We start from the raw sequence: 19,027 nt of genomic DNA, 5'->3' as shown, positions 1-19,027 counted from the left end.
AAAAGAGATATACATCAGTACTCCCCCCCCCCCATCCCGTAAAGAAGGCAAATAATTCAGCATCCTCCCTCTGGAGTCCCTCAGGGTTTTGGCAGAGAAAGCAACTTCTCTGCATCCAGAATAACTATTTTAATGTTAGGATTTCAAAATACTGTCCTTTTTTTCCCCATTTTTTTCTACTCACCCCACCCTTTATAATGAAAACACTCCGATCTTCCATTTTTGTGGAGTCCCTGGCCACACACATGTTAAATCAAACAGCCTCTGAAGAGTTGATTGTCATTTGTTTCCCTTTTGAAGTGCTTTCTGGTGAGGGCAGGAGCCGGCTGGCAGAGTGCTCCCTCAGCGGAGGCGGGACAGAGCTGCAGGATGCTTTCAACTGCTGTTTACTTTCTCACCTCCTCTGCTGGTTTATTCCACAGGCAAGCTGCAGGCCAGTGACCTGGGAGGATAGGAGGCCTGAGGTTTGCTTCCAGGGGCACCTTCAGCTCACAACTTATATATTTCTCCAGCTATTTTACACACCACCCGTCCTCCAGCTGCTAGGAGAGGGTGTTTTTTATCCCACATATAATCACTCACTTCAGAGAGCTAGATAGATGACCACAAACTCACCAAGAGATCCTCAAACCCTTATTTTGCAAGTCTTTCCACCCCAAGCTTGGACACAGACAAAAAAAATTATCAGAGGAGGGTTGGGGCAGGGTCAGCAGGGAGAGCTTTCCTTCTGAAAAGTGCCCTTAAAATCAGAACTTATAACTTTGCTTGGTGGGTTCTGAATTCCTAGGATGTGAGCTCCACTCATAGACCTTGAAAACTATCATCAAATACATCCAGTTCATTCTGTTGCCCTGTTCAGGGAGGAAAACTCTGTTCAGGGAAGTTAAACTAGCTGTTTTATTAAATTTCCTCTGAACTGTCTGAGGTAAAGGGGTTGGCGTTTTTATTTTACAGCTGGGAAAACAGGCTCAGAGAAATGAAGTAACTTGCCCAAGTCTCCCAGCCAGTCGTGAAAGGGTTGACAATTTGAGGTCTGCCAACCTCAACCCTCAGCATTTTTTCCTCTGCCACACCAAGACTTTGCCACACTCTTGACTCTGGGCCTCAGTTTCCTCATCAGTAAAATGGAGACAATTGGATTGTCATGAGGATGAGTGAAATAACATGTTAAAGGGCTTAGAACAGTGTTTCACACACAATAAGCAATATGCAATTTTTAGCTAATATCTCTGCCTCCCACACCATTTAACACTATCAGCAGCTTGTTCTGTTGACTGCCTTGCTGTGCCAGGTCCATCACAAATATGCTGTCTAATCTTTATAGCAGCCCAGCAAGGTCAGTCTTAGAAACCACCTGTTTTTTCCAGATGAACAACCTATCAAGAAAGGTTAAGAATTTAGTTCAAGGCGCCACAACATACAGTAGCTGAACTGGGATTTGAACTCCAATCCTTCTGGTTCCAAAGACATTTTTTCTCCTGGGCCATGCTGCCTTTCCTGTGCCAAGCTCTGGACATGTCTATTTGAACACCCAACTACTGTTTGAGAATTCTAGTGGCTAATAGCCTGGAGAATTGAGAAGCAGGTTCCTGCCTGAACTAATAAGTAACTAGAAAGCCCTTCATCATATCTGCCTCAGATCTAGGCTACACGAGATCTTCCTTCTTTCCTGTAACAGTTCACTAATAGTTTGAGAGCCACTGTGTGCTTTTAGTCTTCCCTTCTGGTTAAATAGCCCCATGCGTCTTTATAGGATGTGATGCCCTGACCCCTCTCTATCCTGATTGTTCTCTGGTCACTCTTTGTAAAAATTTCAATAAGGTGAGGTGTTGGATAGGGACCTGGATGCAGCCTTGCACTTGAAGGTTGATTGGAGGAAGAGGTCAGTTCGAATAGCTAGAGAAGCAATGATGACCTGCTTCTTGAGATGGAAAGCAGGTTTTGAGCTTGGTCTAGGAAACTGAAGGTTAGTTTGGAGGGCAGGGTGGACACAGAGGGGACCCTGGAAGGGATCTGTGAATATACCTGTTTAGTTGGAGCACAGTGGGAAATGAGTGACAAGTCAGCTTAGTGTTTGTTGTCCTGCCTCGACTAGAGGGAGCAGAGGAAGGATGAGGCGCTGAGTGAAGACAGCCGTACCACCAATGCTCTGTGGCAGAGGCCTTGAGTCATGCCCTCGCCCAGCCTTGGCCAAGTGTCACCCCTCTGTTTCCATGGAAGCTTACTTCATCCAGTGACTGTCTTTGTCTTTGCTTCAGCTGCTTCAGTTTCATCCATTTTGACTGCTACTGTTTGGTCTAAGTCAGATGTTTACCTTTCATTTTTACCCACGCAAGGGTAGTGGATGTCACGTGGCAGTACAAATCCTACTGGGTCTGGGCTTTAATTTTATACCTAAATTTGGTTTAAAACAAAATCCTTGGCCAAGCGCGGTGGCTCATGCCTGTAATCCCAGCACTTTGGGAGGCCGAGGCAGGCAGATCATGAGGTCAGGAGGTCAAGACCATCCAGGCCAACATGGTGAAAACCCATCTCTACTAAAAATACAAAAAAAAAAAAAATAGCTGGGTGTGCGGCACACACCTGTAATCTCAACTACTCTGGAGGCTGAAGCAGGAGAATTGCTTGAATCCAGGAGGTGGAGATTGCAGTGAGCTGAGATCACACCAGTGCACTACAGCCTGGCGACAGAGGAAGACTGTGTCTCAAAAAAAAGAAAAATCCTCCCCTGTTTGAATGGGAATATATTGGTGAGGTTAGCCCTTTTATTTTCAGACGTTGGGTTTTGTACTGTCTCTTTTTCTCTTTTAGTTCATGGGTTGAAATAGGGAAGTGTTTTCATTTAAAAAAAAAAAAAGGCTAGAATTTTTAAAGTTGTAAATATAGAACTTATGAAATTTAAGGGAAATAAAACATCTCATCATTTTCTATTTATATTCAGAATGAATTTTATGTTATATAAAAATGGTTTATAAACCTCTCTTATTTAAAAAAAAAAGTTTTCTTAGCCTTGCTGATCATTATGATGAATTTCACACTTTCGTTTAATCCCTCCAAAGTGAAAGTTGACCAGGAAGAAACCTCTCACCACTTAAAGTGAATCAGTTCCACATGACAGTGTAACTTTTTTTTTTTTTTTTTTTTTTTGAGACAGAGCCTTGCTCTGTCACCCAGGCTGGAGTGCGTTGGTACGATCTCGACTCACTGTAACCTCCGCCTTCCGGGTTGAAGCAATTCTTCTGCCTCAGCCTCCCAAGCAACTGGGGTTATAGGCACCCACCACCATGCCCAGCTAATTTTTGTATTTTTAGTAGACACAGGGTTTCACCAGGTTGGCCAGGCTGATCTTGGACTCCTGACCCTACGATCCGCCCTCCTCAGGCTCCCAAAGTTGCTGGGATTACAGGCATGAGCCACCGCACCCACCCGATAGTGTGACTTTTAAAATTGTTTATTTTAGTTTTTTGAGATTGGAATTCAGAAAATGAAATAACAGTAATAATTCCTTAAACATTTATTATGTGATCTTGAGTGCTGGGTACTGTAGTAGCGTTATCCCACTTTATCATCACAGCAGCCTTCTTGGGTGGGTGCTCTTACTATCTCCACTTTAAAAATGAAGATCAGAGAGTTAAATAACTTGCTGGCAGGTAGCAGGACCAGGATTCCAATTCAAGCATCTGTCTCCTGACCATTCCACCCTCCTGTTCATCCTATGTTAGGGGCAGGAAAGAGTGCAGCAGGACCATTTCCTGAGGATGGAGTCTGTACCTGGCTAGTTGAGTTGTATACAATAGGCTATTATTTCACTCATGTTTGTGGTTGACCTGAGATTGAATGTTCTTAGTTTATATTTCCAAGTACCCACTGTATGCCTAGCACTGTTAAGTTAGTTAAGATACAGGAGTGAACATGACAAACAAGGCCCCTTTCCTCATAAAGCTTGCATTCTAGTAGGGAAGACGGAGAATAAAGACCTAGGTTACACTGAGGAAAATTAATGCAGATTAAGAGAGAAAATGACAGGGTGGGCCTGGCATGGTGGCTCACCTTGTAATCCTAGCACTTTGGGAGGCCAAGGCAGGTAGATCACGAGGTCAGGAGTTTAAGACCAGCCTGACCAAGATGGTGAAACTCCGCCTCTATTAAAAATACAAAAATTAGTCGAGGATGGGTATCTAATAATCTTAGATAAAGTGTTGTATTATAAATAATAACTTTCTAACTCAGACTGGCCTAATTTATATTTCAAAGTATTATTCAGGCCAGGTGCAGTGACTCACACCTGTAATCTCAGCACTTTGGGAGGCCAAGACAGGCAGATCACTTGAGGCCAGGAGTTGGAGACTAGTGTGGGCAACATGGTGAAACCACATCTCCACTAAAAATACAAAAATTAGCTGGGTGTGGTGGCACATGCCTGTAGTCCCAGCTACTTGGGAGGCTGAGGCACAAGAATCACTTGACACCGGCAGGCAGAGGTTGCAGTGAGTCGAGATCACATCACTGCACTCCAGCCTGGGCAACAGCAAGTCTGCATCTCAAAATGATAATAATAATTCCTGGTACATCATTCAACACCCTTTCCGATTTTTCTCTCATTTATTACTCAGTTGAAGGTAGAAAGTGGTACTGTGAGCCCCCTACAGACAGAAGGCAGCATTTGCCCTTAGGATGACTTGGTGGTTAAGTCTTCAGGATAGTTAGGGAAACAGCAATGCTGGAGAATAGAGCTTCTGTTCTCTTTAATTTAAAATAAGTAGAACAAATGTGAAATGACACAGTGAAACATTCCCGTAACGTAATATAGGCTTTTCAGCTTTGGTTATTCTAAATAATCCTTTAAATTTTATGTATATATTTAGGCACACACAAGCATTATTTTATGTTTTATTTACTGGAAATAGCTAGGAGTAATTTAAATTAATAGGAAAGTTTAGAACTATTTATTTTATATCTGATTTTTGATATTTATTCTTTTTTTTTTTTTTTTGAGACGGAGTTTCGCTCTTGTTACCCAGGCTGGAGTGCAATGGCGCGATCTCGGCTCACCGCAACCTCCGCCTCCTGGGTTCAGGCAATTCTCCTGCCTCAGCCTCCTGAGTAACTGGGATTACAGGCACACACCACCATGCCCAGCTAATTTTTTGTATTTTTAGTAGAGACGGGGTTTCACCATGTTGACCAGGATGGTCTCGATCTCTTGACCTCGTGATCCACCTGCCTCGGCCTCCCAAAGTGCTGGGATTACAGGTTTGAGCCACCGCGCCCGGCCTGATATTTATTCTTATAATTTAATTTGATATATCTTTACAGGTTATGATTCATATATGTTATAATGGGCAACAGCAAGTCTCCATCTCAAAATGATAATAATAATTCCTGGTACATCATTCAACACCCTTTCCGATTTTTCTCTCATTTGTTACTCAGTTGAAGGTAGAAAGTGGTACTGTGAGCCCCCTGGAAATATGTTTTAAAATACGTTTTAATCCCATGAAGTTCTAGAAATGATTCTTACTATATCTAAACTATATCTAAATTTAAACCTCCTGGAAATTGCACATTCAACTTTTTTTTTTTTTTTTCTTTGAGATGGAGTCTCACTCTGTAGTCCAGGCTGGAGTGCAGTGGTGTAATCTCTGCTCACTGCAACCTCTGCCTCACAGGTCCCGGTTCAAGCAAGTCTCCTGCCTCAGCCTCCTGAGTAGCTGGGACTACAGGCACGTACCAGCATGTCCAGACAATTTTTGCATTTTTAGTAGAGACAGGGTTTCACTATGTTGGCCAGGCTGGTTTTGAACTACTGACCTCATGATCTGCCCTCCTCAGCCTCCCAAAGTACTGGGATTACAGATGTGAGCCACCACACCCTCAACTTGTATTCTTAAGACATATGTTCATAAAGTTTTGTCAAATAGAATGGAATGCAGCCATCTCATCAACTTTCATATTAAAAGTATATTTATTTATAGGTAAACTCCCACATTTATTCAGAATGGTTGAAAAATGTAATAGTCTAGTAAAACTTGCGTTTTTGGATAATGAGGGTTGTTAGTCAAAAGATTCTTGCATTTATGGTTAATAAAGTACTAGAAATTTACCATTGATCAGATACAATTTTCAAACTGTGGCTCAGGGTGTATAAGTGTGCATGAGGGATGGGGACTGCTGGGGTCCAGGCTTTTTATGTCAGATTCAATCCCTGTTGTTCCTTCTGAGCCTTTCAGGAGAACTTTAGCTGGATAATAACATTTCTAATGCACGTTGCCTGCCATGTTAAAAACAACTATCAGAAAATAATTTGATTTTTCTAGGTTTATTCAGAAGGCACTTCCAAGATTTAGATCAGGCGTCCCCAGACTTTTTACGCAGGGGGCCAGTTCACTGTCCCTCAGACTGTTGGAGGGCCGCCACATACTGTGCTCCTCTCACTGACCACCAATGAAAGAGATGCCCCTTCCTGAAGTGCGGAGGGGGGCCGGATAAATGGCCTTAGGGGGCCGCATGTGGCCCGCAGGCCATAGTTTGGGGACGCCTGATTTAGATGATGGTTGAAATCTTTTTACCAAAAAAACTCCATGTTTATCAGTTTGCTTTTTATAGATTCCTGAATAAAATTTGTTTGTTAAATATTCTGATTATTTGCAATCTAGATGAACAGAAGTGAGCCAGAGACCCTTTCCAGCTAGAAGATTTATTTCAGTAAAGGTTAACATACAGTTAAAAAAAAATCAGTCAGGTCTCTCATGGTTTGTAGCAGCACAATGAACTCTAGTAACTGAAAATTTTTATAGCCGATGACTTCACTAGGACTTGTCTAGACAGCATTTATGCTCTGAAGTCACAGCATGTTAGGGCTAGAAGAGATCTAACAAAGATACTGTAACTTAGACGTCCTAAGTGTTCTGTCTGCCATTGTAGCCATGGTTTTATGGTTTGAGGGATGGTGAGACCAATGACTTCAGCATGGAAAGTGGGAAACAGATAGGCATAAATATGGGGAAAGGCCTAACCTTGGTTTGGGTTGCAAGTGTAAACATACGAAAGTATTCTTTTCTGGAAACAGCAGCAAATTTGAAAGGAATTTGATGTCCGGTCATGTTTGTCAAAATGGAGAGACTCCTGGAGATTATACCTAGAGAAAGTAATTGCAGTCAGTAAATTTGTAGCCTTTTGGATTGACTCTCCTTGGCAATGTAATGCTAGCTTTTATAAAATAATGCTTGTATTATTTGTTTTTGCTAATGAAATCCATATGCTATGAAACAGTTACTTGTCTGTGGAATTTGGATTGGATCTACATGGTTCCCCAGCTCCAGAATTTTAGTTGACAAAATAGTCAAATAGATCGACTTTTTTTTTTTTTTTTTTTCACTTTAGTCTCAACCTGCCAGGCATGAGGGATCCTCCTACCTCAGCCTCCCAAGTAGCACCATGCCCAGCTAATTTTTGTATTTGTTGTAAAGACAGCATTTCACCATGTTGCCCAGGCTGGTCTCGAATTTCTGGACTCCGGCGATCCGTCCACATTGACCTCACAAAGTTCTGGGATCATGGCTGTGAGCCACCATGCCTGGCCACTGATTGACTTTTTAAAGCAAACTTTTCAACTCATTGTTTTGCTTTCCTGCCTGTAACCGTAAAACTGCCAGATGCAATTTAGAGCCTGGACTCTGTAATCCCAGTTTTATTGGCCTGTCAGTGGCAAAGACCAGAATGTACCTTATAGTCCAGAGGAGTCTGATTGCTTTGATTGATGTAGATTTGGTTTGAGAACCTGAGACAGAAATAGCCTTGTCTCTGAGAAAGTGTTTTGAGAGGACTTTCTATGATTTGGGTGCTTAAATAATTGCATGGGTGGGATGATTGCAACATTAAGTGCCCTTAGGTCAGATAATAGCTGAGCTTCCCATTAACTTTGTGAATCCTTAGTCTGTAAGACTTTCTTCAGAGAAAGAATACTAATCTATGCCTGGTGATTTTGACTTGCTGGGAGTAAATACACAGTGCTTTGTATTTGGTGAGAAGTTTTGATGTAAAATACACTCTGCTCTATGGTTTGTGACAATGAGTGAATGACTCTTGCTTCCCACTCTGACTGTTGTTCCTTCTGTAGGAAGCTGCCCTCTGTCGACAGCTCCCCATGGAAGCTGAGACTCTTGCCCCAGTTCAGGCTGCTGTCAATCCGCCCGCCATGACCCCAGACATGAGATCCATCACTAATAATAGCTCAGATCCTTTCCTCAATGGGTAAGTTAATATTTGGCGCACACTTATTTTGCTCTCTTTATTATGTGATCTAGACTATAGTAGGATCTTTTTTTACATTGGGAAGAGGTGGGGAGCTTGAGGGTGGAGGGTGAGAATAAAGGGAGGAAGTGGGAGGAGCTGGCAGAAAAAAGTAAAGCAGGGAAAATCATCGACATTTTAAAAAAATTCCCAAATTTAAAAATTGGTGATATAATACAGAGTAAATCCCTAGTTAAGAATTTGAAAATGGGTGTGAACCTATAATTTAAACACGATGGTGTTGTCTAGTACTTGTACTTGGAAGAATCTTGTGGTTTTATGTAACCAATAGGGGATAAAAGCATGCTGTATGGCAAATTGAGAACAGAATAATTAAGATGATGTTCAGGGTGAAATGTAAGTAAGTCTATAGTTTACTTAATAGCATTCTACAGTTTGGTTTTGGTAATTGCACTATGGTTATGTAAGATGTTATCGCTGGGGAAGCTGGTGAAAGAAGGGTACATGGGAATTCTCAGTACTCTTGTTGCGTCTTCTATGTGAGTTTTAAACTGTTTCACAATTTAAAAAGTAATTAAAACAAAGGAGCAAAAGGGAAAGAGAATTTAGCCAGAAATATGTTCATGAACCGAAGTGTTTTTAAATCAAATAAAAAGGGCAATGCTCTATTTCCTATGTCTTTTCTTCTGCCCTTGCAGAAGCATCTGGCAAGCAAACAAATACAATTATGAACATTATTAAAGATAGAGATAAAAACAACAGTAGCTGAAATAATAAGTAATGGAGTTTTTAAGTTGTTGATTTTAAAGTATTTGAAATACAGAAAAGTAGAAAGAATAACATGAGTTACCCATGTACCGATTACCCAGATTTGCCATATTTTCATATGATCTTATTTTTAATAAAGATTGTAATTAATATTTGAATTCATCCCCTAACCACTTAAATTTCATTTCTTTTCCCATTTGTTCCCAGTGGTAGCCACTTTCAGAAAGTGGTGTGTGTCCATCATATAGATTTTTATAGCTCTTACTGCCTGTTAGTCTTTGTATCCATAAGCAATATTCAACATTTTTTCTGTTTTTTTTTTTTTTTTTTTTTGTAAGACAGAGTTTCGCTCTTGTTACCCAGGCTGGAGTGCAATGGCGCGATCTCGGCTCACCGCAACCTCCACCTCCTGGGTTCAGGCAGTTCTCCTGCCTCAGCCTCCTGAGTAGCTGGGATTACAGGCACGCACCACCACGCCCAGCTAATTTTTTGTATTTTTAGTAGAAACGGGGTTTCACCATATTGTCTAGGATGGTCTCGATCTCTCGACCTCGTGATCCACCCGCCTCGGCCTCCCAAAGTGCTGGGATTACAGGCTTGAGCCACCGCGCCCGGCCCTAAAAAGTTTTATATAAATGGTGTCATACTCTGTATCCATAAGCAATATTCAACATTGTTTCTGTTTTTAAAAAAGTCTTACATAAATGGTGTCACACTCTGTATGTAGAAGAGTGTTCAAATGGTTAATTTGAGGTGAAAAGGAAGTCAACGTCAATTTATTGTGAATGACCACACATGATTACTTTGATTTTCATGAGTTTATACATTTTAAAATTAAAGGGAATCGGAGTCAGCTTTCCTTCCTGCCCAACCTGGAAAGTTGGGCAGAATGGCACAATTACACTAGTTGAGAGGTTTTGTGACTTTGTTTTAATTTTGAGATTTACTTAGTGGGCTCATGTTGAAGTTTCTTCATCTTTTGCTCTGCAGAGGACCATATCATTCGAGGGAGCAGAGCACTGACAGTGGCCTGGGGTTAGGGTGCTACAGTGTCCCCACAACTCCAGAGGACTTCCTCAGCAACGTGGATGAAATGGATACAGGTAGGAGCAAAGCCTGCAAGCACTTGCAGTGCGTTTGTGTTTTTTAAATGATCTCTTCGGTCATCTCAATTTTATTTTTACTATATTTTATTTTTATACTTTCCAACTTTAATTTTAGATTCAGGGGTACACGCACAAGTTTGCTACGTGAGTATGTTTTGTGATTCTGAGGTTTGGGATGCGACTGATCTCATCACCCAGGTAGTGAGCATAGCATCCAATAGTTAGTTTTCACCCCTTGTTCCTCCTCAGACCCAGTAGTCCCCAGTATCTACAGAAATGTTAAACAAAATATGGAACACTTTATGAATTTATATGTCATTCTCATGCAAAGGTCATGCTAATCTTCCCAGTATCTTTCCAGTTTTAGTATATGTACTGCCAAAGCAAGTACGGTCATCTCAGTTTTAAAATTCAACCAGAAACAATCCCCTCAACAACATAAAACAACAACTGAAAAGCCACTGAACCCCCAGGCACTATTAATAAACTCTAGCCCCTTCCTCATACAAGTATAGTTTTACATCTGGGCACAGAATTTTGAATTCTGTGGTTTTTAAAATTCATCTTTACTCCATATAGCCCCTTCCTCACAATTGCATCAAGACACCATTTTCTGCTTTGCCATGCTTCCACAGTGGTGTATTTATGCTATTCTAGTTTTTAGTTATAGTATACAGGCTGCCCTTTCTCTTGGAAAGTGACACTGGTTTATAGCTCCAGTATGCAAGTTTTTTCATGTCATTCACTGCATTTTTTTTTTTTTTGAGACGGAGTTTCGCTCTTGTTACCCAGGCTGGAGTGCAATGGCGCGATCTCGGCTCACCACAACCTCCGCCTCCTGGGCTCAGGCAATTCTCCTGCCTCAGCCTCCTAAGTAGCTGGGATTACAGGCATGCGCCACCACGCCCAGCTAGTTTTTTGTATTTTTAGTAGAGACGGGGTTTCACCATGTTGACCAGGATGGTCTCGATCTCTCGACCTCGTGATCCACCCGCCTCGGCCTCCCAAAGTGCTGGGATTATAGGCTTGAGCCACCGCGCCCGGCCTCATTCACTGCATTTAAAAAGCAATTGGCAGTGGGCATTTGGAAGGTTGAGCAACTCAGAGGATTCTAAATTGTCAGTTCCAAGTTCCAACATGGTAGCAATATCGTCCCTCAGCGATTAAAAGTAAGAGAGTCAGAGTTACTTTCACCTGGACCCCAGCCTGTGCGTCCTTCAGGCCCAGGCTCAGCAGGCTTTCCGATGACCTTTCTTTTTCTCCTTTTCTCAAGGAGTGAGACTTCCAATTGCAGAAACTGAAGTTAGTCTTATTAGCTTTATCTAGTCTTAATTATGAAAGTCATAAACTCTCAGAAGATATTCTAGAACCCAAAATAAATGACAGCTGGCATATCCAGTATTTGGAGTTATTCATGCAAGTTCCTCCTCCATTATTACTGATGATAGGAAAGTAATTGTTTCTGTGATTAATATAAATAATTGCTTTCTGCAAAGCATTTGCTATAGTGCCTGTGGTTTTCCACACGCTGCTCTTAGATGGCTCCTCTCTGTGTTGTGACTCTGAATTGTTGGAAAGACTAGAGTCAAACTCGTAGGCAGGTGTCTTACAAATGCAGTATGTTAAAGCTACGCTCCTGGTGTCTTTGGTGTAGGCTGTCATCTTTGCACTGATAAGATTGTGCAGACTGTCTTGTGAGGAGTCACACCAGAATAGTTCGTACTGTTTGTTTTACTGTTCTAAAGTTTATTACTTCAGTTCTTCCCTCTTGCACCCCCTGCCACCTTCATCTCTCTCTCTCTCTCTCTGCTTTTTGAGTATGAGATTTATTTTGCTGTCTTTGGAATAGCCTTAGGAAGTGGCTCCTTCCTATGTTTAATAATTGTTTACTTTCATCTTTTAAACACTGGGAAGCCAGTAAGGATAAAAAGCAGAGTTAAATAAGGAAAAAAGCTCAGGAGATCTAAATCTAAGTTTGACACTCAAAAAAACAAAACCATAAAAGAGGATGGATTCTATTCTATGTCTCTTTAAAATGACCTCATGGATTCTATTCTATGTCTCTTTAAAATAACCTCAAGTCGGTAAGTAGGGAGTGTTTTTGTAAAGCCATAATGTGGAATTAAATGATGTCCTGAAAAGAGCACAGTTTTAGCCAACAGGCAGCCTGAATTGAATCCTTGCTTCTCCACTCCTGGTAGCAGCACCTTTGGGTAAGCTGTATAACCTCCGTGGGCCTCAGATTTTTACCCATAAAGTGGGAGTGATATGCTTGTGGTGGAGTTACGAGGAGTCATGAGATCACAGAGCCCAACTCAAAGTGCTCTTCTCCAGTAAAAAGGCTGATGTCATGCACAAAATCGACTTGATCAATGTCAGAGTGTCAGGTTAACCTGGTTAAGTGAGGTTCAGCTCATTGAGTGTGGGGCCAACTCTGTGAAGTCTTTGTAGAAAATGGGCATAAATCTTCTCAAGGGTAGAAATGTAATTATACAGTAACAAGATGAAGGAATGCCACGTGGGGGCGGGGGGCAGGCAGAGCTCAAGTGTGGCTAGAAAAGATCCGTCAGGCCTGTGGACCACGCGCTGGCAGGGAACGAGCCAGCTGAGCACTCCCTTTGCAAAACACACAAGAAACAACAGCTGGGCTTGGTGTGAGGATCCAGTAGAGGGAATAGCATGAGCAAAGGCTGGGAAATCATCTGTCCTTCCAGAATATTCTGCAGTAATCATACCCTTTTAAGAACTGCCTTGTGCCTGTCTCCTCTACTTTTTAAATGCATAAACTGCAAAGACCAAAAAGATTACTGTGTGATTGCAGAGTTGCTTCTATTTTAAGAGTGTTAACCTTAATGAAGAAGCTTAGGCCTTCCCTCCTGAGAATAAGAGGAATTCTTTTTTTTTTTTTTTTTTGAGACAGGGTCTCACGACGTCACCCAGGCTGGAGTGCAGTGGTGTGATCGCAGCGCATTGCAACCTCTGCCTCCTGGTTTCAAGCGATTCTTGTGCCTCAGCCTCCTGAGTAGCTGGGATTACAAGCATGTGCCACCCAGCCTGTTACTTTTGTTTGTTTGTTTTAGTAGAAACAGGGTTTTACCATGTTGCCCAGGTTGGTCTTGAACTCCTGACATCAGGTGATCCACCCACCTCAGCCTCCCGAAGTGGATTACAGGCATGAGTCATCACACCTAGCCTAGGAATTCTTTAAAACAGATATTTTGCTTGGCTAAAAATTGTATTTCTTGAGTATTTGAATATTAAAATGGGAAACTAGTAGAAATGAATTATTCTAGCTGGAGATAAAGAGAAAAAAGACATCCAGCACTTTAAATCAGATAGTTCTTTTAAAACAGATACTTTTTAAAGCCTCATTTTTATCTGTTACATTCTAGTGGGTAGAAGAAAGTTATTTTAGATTTTGTTTTCTATTTTGATGTTGTTTTTTAATATCAGTAACTATATTGAGGTCATATTTTTGAACTTGATTTAATTGTTTAGATTACTGCCCTTTGCAATGAAAATCCTGTAAAATATTGCCCAGGAGTCATTGATATTTTTTGACTTCTAGCAAAGCCATTGTGTTTTGCTATCACCAAAATGCAAATTGGATTATGGTTCCTTCATCATTTGGAAGGATACGATTTTTCTTCTTGGAAAACACAGATTGCTAAAATGAACTTTCTGCAGTTTTGCTTAAAATAGTGAAACTTCCATGCACACTTTTCAGGAAGGCTACCGTACTGGTAACACACAAAAGATAATTTAGCAAGTCTTTAAAATGCATTATGGTGGAAGCTGGTCTTAGTTATCAGTGCTTCTCAATCTTTGAAGTAGATGTTATCCCTTCAGAAAATTGTTTGGGACTATTTGAATTAACCTGTTGCTTTGATATTGTATAATTAATAGTGGCTGAATTCCTAGGTTTTTCTTTCTCTCAGGACAATCAACATTTATTATACTTTTGTATGTATATAACTTTGTATATATCAGTGACACCTAGAGCCATGGATATGTGGCAGACACTGTATGACACTTTACTGCAACTTTTGTAGAAGGCGCTTATAATCCCAGATGGGTAAACTGAGAATCAGACGTCTAAGTTAAGTGTGTCTAAGCTTACGTAGCCACAAAGCCCAGTCTAATGACACAAAAGTCAGTCGTACATTCTGTCCCATACTAGCACACATAAAGAACCTGTGTTCTTCATGTCATATCCCAGACACTTACTTTTCTTCTAGTACAGCATTTTCTCATCTGTGTTCTGTAGAACTTCAGTTTTATTAGGATACACATACTGCCAAAATAGGTTTAGGTAATTAAACGGGTTTAAGAAATAGTGGCTTAAAGAAAACAAAATATTTCTTTAAGACCCAAAGCCTTAACATGCTCATATGCATCATGGCTCATATACTTGTGAGAAAGGTAGATAGTTGCAGGGTGGATGTATTCAGGAAAGATGGAGAACGTCTGCAGAACTCTCTTTATAAATGATGCCTAAAAACGTCAGTGAAGACAACTTTTTAATAATCTTGTTAAAAGAAGCTTCACACCATTCTCTATGAACATAAAGAAGGATGGTATGGGTAAATGTAAGCTTACAATAAAACCTGTAAATTATAGTTCTGTAATAAGGTGTTTCTTACAGAGAGGGCCTCTCTACTCTTTGCAAAACAGCTCTTCACAACAACTCTGGCATGGGAAGGCACAGATCATAAATCAAATCCACAGTGACTTTCACGTGCTCCTTTCTCATCTCCTTGGACATTTCCATTCTGGACCACATCTATCCAGAAAGAATTTTAGATTTCTTCCACATCTCTGTACCTCCTTGAGTAAGTGTCAATAATGTGGTAGTTGAAGACATGAAGGTGATGGTTGTGTTAATACTTGAACTTTTCCTCTTTCAAGAGCCTAAAAGAAGGAATTAAAATGGTTTCCTTTCATTCACAGGAGAAAACGCAGGACAAACACCCATGAACATCAACCCCCAACAGACCCGTTTCCCTGATTTCCTTGACTGTCTTCCAGGAACAAACGTTGACCTAGGAACTTTGGAATCTGAAGACCTGATGCCCCTCTTCAATGATGTAGAGTCTGCTCTGAACAAAAGTGAGCCCTTTTTAACCTGGCTGTAATCATTACCATTGTAACTTGGATGTAGCCATGACCTTACATTTCCTGGGCCTCTTGGAAAAGGTGATGGAGCAGAGCAAGTCTGCAGGTGCATCGCTTTCTGCCTCCATGACTCATGCTCCCTCCTTTTTATGTTGCCAGTTTCATCATTGCCTGGTTTCTATTGAGAGTAACTTAAGTTAAACATAAATAAATATTCTATTTTCATTTTCTGCAAGCCTGCATTCTTGTGACAGATTATACAGAATTGTGTCTACAGGATTATGCAGAATACTTTTCTCTTTCTTCTCTTCTGCCCCATGGCTAAGCTTTATGGGTGTTAATTCAAATGTATACATCAACTGATTTTAAACCATAAAAAGCTGACCACAGGCAGTTAATTCTGAGGGCAGCTTGGTCCAGGAAATGTGCACAAAATTAGACCTGATTTACAGTTTCAAAAACTGTATTGATGACAGTAGTACCCAATGCTTTAAAAACTATTTAACTTGAGCTTTAAAAATCATTGTACGGATAGTAAAATTCTACTGTATGGAATACAATTTTGAATCCATGCTGGCTCTGATGGCTCTTACTAGTCTGTATTTACAAAGGCATACACAGTCCTATTGTAGCTTAGCCTTCGTTATTTTACTGCAGAGAATCTAGACAACTTAGTCCCTCCAGTGGGAGAGTAGAAGCAGCCACGCTAGTCACAGTTCTTACTCTACAAATCTTGTGAAAGAGACCAGTTTGGTACTAATTATGAGCATTTTTTTATTCAAACAGAAGTTTTTGAAATACTGCAACTTGGGATTTTAACAATTGCAGCTTAGAATTTGATGTTTTGTTTAGTTTTTTGTTTTGTGTTTTGTTTTTTGGTTTTTGGGTGGAGTTTCATTCTTGTTGCCCAGGCTGTAACACAATGGCACAATCTTGGCTCACTACAACCTCTGCCTCCTGGGTTCAAGCAATTCTCCTGCCTCAGTCTCCCGAGTAGTTGGGATTACAGGCATGCACCATCACGCCTGGCTAATTTTTTGTGTTTTTAGTAGAGACAGGGTTTCACCATATTGGTCAGGCTGGTCTCGAACTCCTGACTCAGATGATCCACCTGTCTCAGACTTCCAAAGTGTTGGGATTACAGGCGTGAGCCACCATGCCAGCCTTGATGTTTATTTTATAAAGCACTGTAATTTTGTAGATGATGACAAAAGGCAGCCAAATGTTTTTGCTAAATTGGTGGCAACTGTATTTGTGTCTTTTGAAGCAATTCTGAAAACATCAGGACAGCATAGATTTCAACCTGATGGCACATGCAATGAACTGTTGCTTTTAAAATTCTGAAGCCTTGTCAGGTTTGCTTTCTAGATTTCAAGTGTTTAAAGTAATTCTATCTATGAAACTGAAGGATGAAGCAGATCTCTGACTGACGTGCAAAAAAAAAAAAAATGCCCTTTGAGGGTGTATGGTGGAGGTATATGTTTCTGAATTCAGTAAAATTGATTCCTAAGTACATTATCCTAACCCTGTTTGCTACACTTCGTATAAAAAGGCATGAAATATATATTCAATACCTCTTACGTAACCAAAAATATTTTTATTAGCTTTTAAGGACTGAGAGAGCATCATGTTCAACCGGCATGCAGTCTGCCTGCATTGCCAATGAAGTCCTCAACTGTTTAATATTTTGAACTAATATTATTTATAATCTATGAATTTAATCTTTTTTTTTTTGAAAGACATTAATAATTCGGGTCTCTGAGAGGACGCTTTCAATTTCCATGGGGGACTTATTTGTTGGAGATCTTAAATAAGATTCCTTTTCATCTACCGGAATATACATGTACAGAGTACATTGGATCATGTTGGAAAGAAGGCAAGTGAAAAGGTCAGAGATGAAGTAGTGAAGTTATGGAATATCATGGAAAGGATACTAGTTGTGAAATGGAAAGAAACAGGTTATAGTACCCCAAAAGCAAAACAAGCAGGAGATGAGAGAGGTGCCCCAAAAGGACAAAGCAACAATTTTCTATTACAACCCTTATACCAAAAGACTCTGTTGTAGAAGAAAAGAAGGCTTTGGAAGGAGGAGGGGCAGGGCATGCTGATGCTGAGCATGCAGACAGATAATAGCCTGCTGCTGCCTCCATCACTATGAAGTGACTTCTTTTTCTTGAAGGACCCTGGTTTATGTTCCTCTAATTCTTTCACTCTCCCTAAGCCCTCTGAGAGAGATGAAGGTAGATGACTTTATTGCTACTAAACTGAAGGGAGCACTATTTCTTTTTGTCTTTTGTTAGCAAAAAAATTGCAAAAAGAATTGTACATTCTTGCAAAAAAAAAAAAAAAATTAAAAAAACAAGGGACCTAACAAAACTCAGCAGTGTTACTGTATTTTTAAAAAATATTTTTATAGACTCATTTTCAGGTTATTAAATGTAAGAGAAACAGATACCCCCTTTTTTTTAAGCAGTTAAATCATTGATGATTTATATTACCAATTTTTAGAAGTAATTTTCTAGTAAGCTTGTGGCATTAGAAAATACTAGAAGATTTTTTTTAGTTCAATTAGTTAGAACATTTATTAATGAATATAATAAATATTTTTGCAGAATAAAATATGGACCCTTTACGTTTACTAATAGATAAAGCCAGATATAATTTTTTGTTTTGTTTTTAAGACCATAAAATATGGCCTTTGTTAAAGAACACTAAAGTTAGAAATCTAAAGTTAGAGCAACTTTTTAAATGGCTATTTCCTATTATTGTAAGTGTTAAAATCCCTGCAGAATTCTTGATAAGGTGCTATTTATAGTATATTTCTTTTATAAAACAACTGTCTTTAGTCTTTTTAGTACTAAATCAGCCAGTAAACATCATTTCACCCCAAAATTTTGTCACAAAAAAGGCATATCAAAAGAAAAATAATTTCAGAGGTCTTTCTTTCAAGATTTTTTTTCTGATAAAATACATTGTCTTGAAGCAAATACATTGTCAAAACCTAATTGTAATTCTGTTAAATCTAAGTAATTGTTAGACAGTATTTCACCGTATTAGCAAGGATGTGAAATGCCATTTCTTTCACTGATTATACCATATACAGGAAGCAGATAAAACAGTGAAAAATTTATTGTGCTGGTTGATGCTAACTTGGTAGAAAAACTCTCTGCAGAAGAAGTGATCTAGAGTGACAGAAGTGTTGCTAATTACAAGTTGTGTTCTCATGACATAATTAGAAAGTAACTTTTGAAAGTACAGCTTTTATGAAAAATACAAGCTGTTAAAAAAAGGAAATCATGGATTAATTTAATTTGGAAAATGGGCAATTGACAGAGACCATTTCCCTAACACATATTTGTGCTAGAACTTTAACTTTAAAAAAAAATTTAATTCTACATTTTGTAATATAAAAATTTCTATTTTAAGTTTAGAATGTTTTGCATACCGAAAGTATGCAACCAAATCGATCAGATCAAACCATTTTACCTGGAGTTTGGTACTGGTTTTTGCTTCTCTGATTCTGTATAAGAAAAATAAAGACAATTGAACTTGCACTTGGAGCCTTTGTCTTCTCATTATTTGTCTGTGTTCCTTTTACTGGGGGTTTTGGGTGGTCCTGAGGAGAGGCTTATGTAACCCTCCTGGCAGACAGTGAAAGAAAGAAAAGTCTGTAGGCAAACAATTTCTTGGCTCACATGCCTGGCCTTCAACATTCTAAATGTTCACAGATTTCTGATTTCCACTTTATTTACAAAGCCCACTGAGATTTTTAAAGGTGTATATAT

At 39.8% G+C, this 19,027-nt stretch overlaps 1 protein-coding gene and 1 non-coding gene across 5 annotated transcripts in view; one reads left to right on the top strand and one right to left on the bottom strand.

Moving 5' to 3' along the window:
- Nucleotides 1-18,796, top strand: part of WWTR1 (WW domain containing transcription regulator 1) — a 233,783-nt gene extending 214,987 nt beyond the window's left edge. For all 4 annotated transcript variants that reach the window (XM_074405481.1, XM_074405482.1, XM_039480177.2 and 1 more), the window contains 3 exons: nucleotides 8,120-8,253; nucleotides 10,012-10,124; nucleotides 15,078-18,796. In XM_074405481.1, the coding sequence (XP_074261582.1) occupies nucleotides 8,120-8,253; nucleotides 10,012-10,124; nucleotides 15,078-15,262 (432 nt within the window). In that variant the 3' untranslated portion in view covers nucleotides 15,263-18,796. The remainder of the gene's footprint in view (nucleotides 1-8,119; nucleotides 8,254-10,011; nucleotides 10,125-15,077) is intronic.
- Nucleotides 10,412-10,518, bottom strand: LOC120368415 (U6 spliceosomal RNA). The gene has a single exon (XR_005582559.1). It is a non-coding gene; the product is annotated as a U6 spliceosomal RNA (small nuclear RNA).
- Nucleotides 18,797-19,027: the final 231 nt, after the last annotated feature.

This window comes from Saimiri boliviensis, chromosome 9 (genome assembly GCF_048565385.1).
Source record: "Saimiri boliviensis isolate mSaiBol1 chromosome 9, mSaiBol1.pri, whole genome shotgun sequence".
NCBI classification, from domain to species: Eukaryota; Metazoa; Chordata; class Mammalia; order Primates; family Cebidae; genus Saimiri; species Saimiri boliviensis.
The sequence above is the reverse complement of the archived record's forward strand: the minus strand, read 5'-3'. Positions and strand labels throughout refer to the sequence as shown.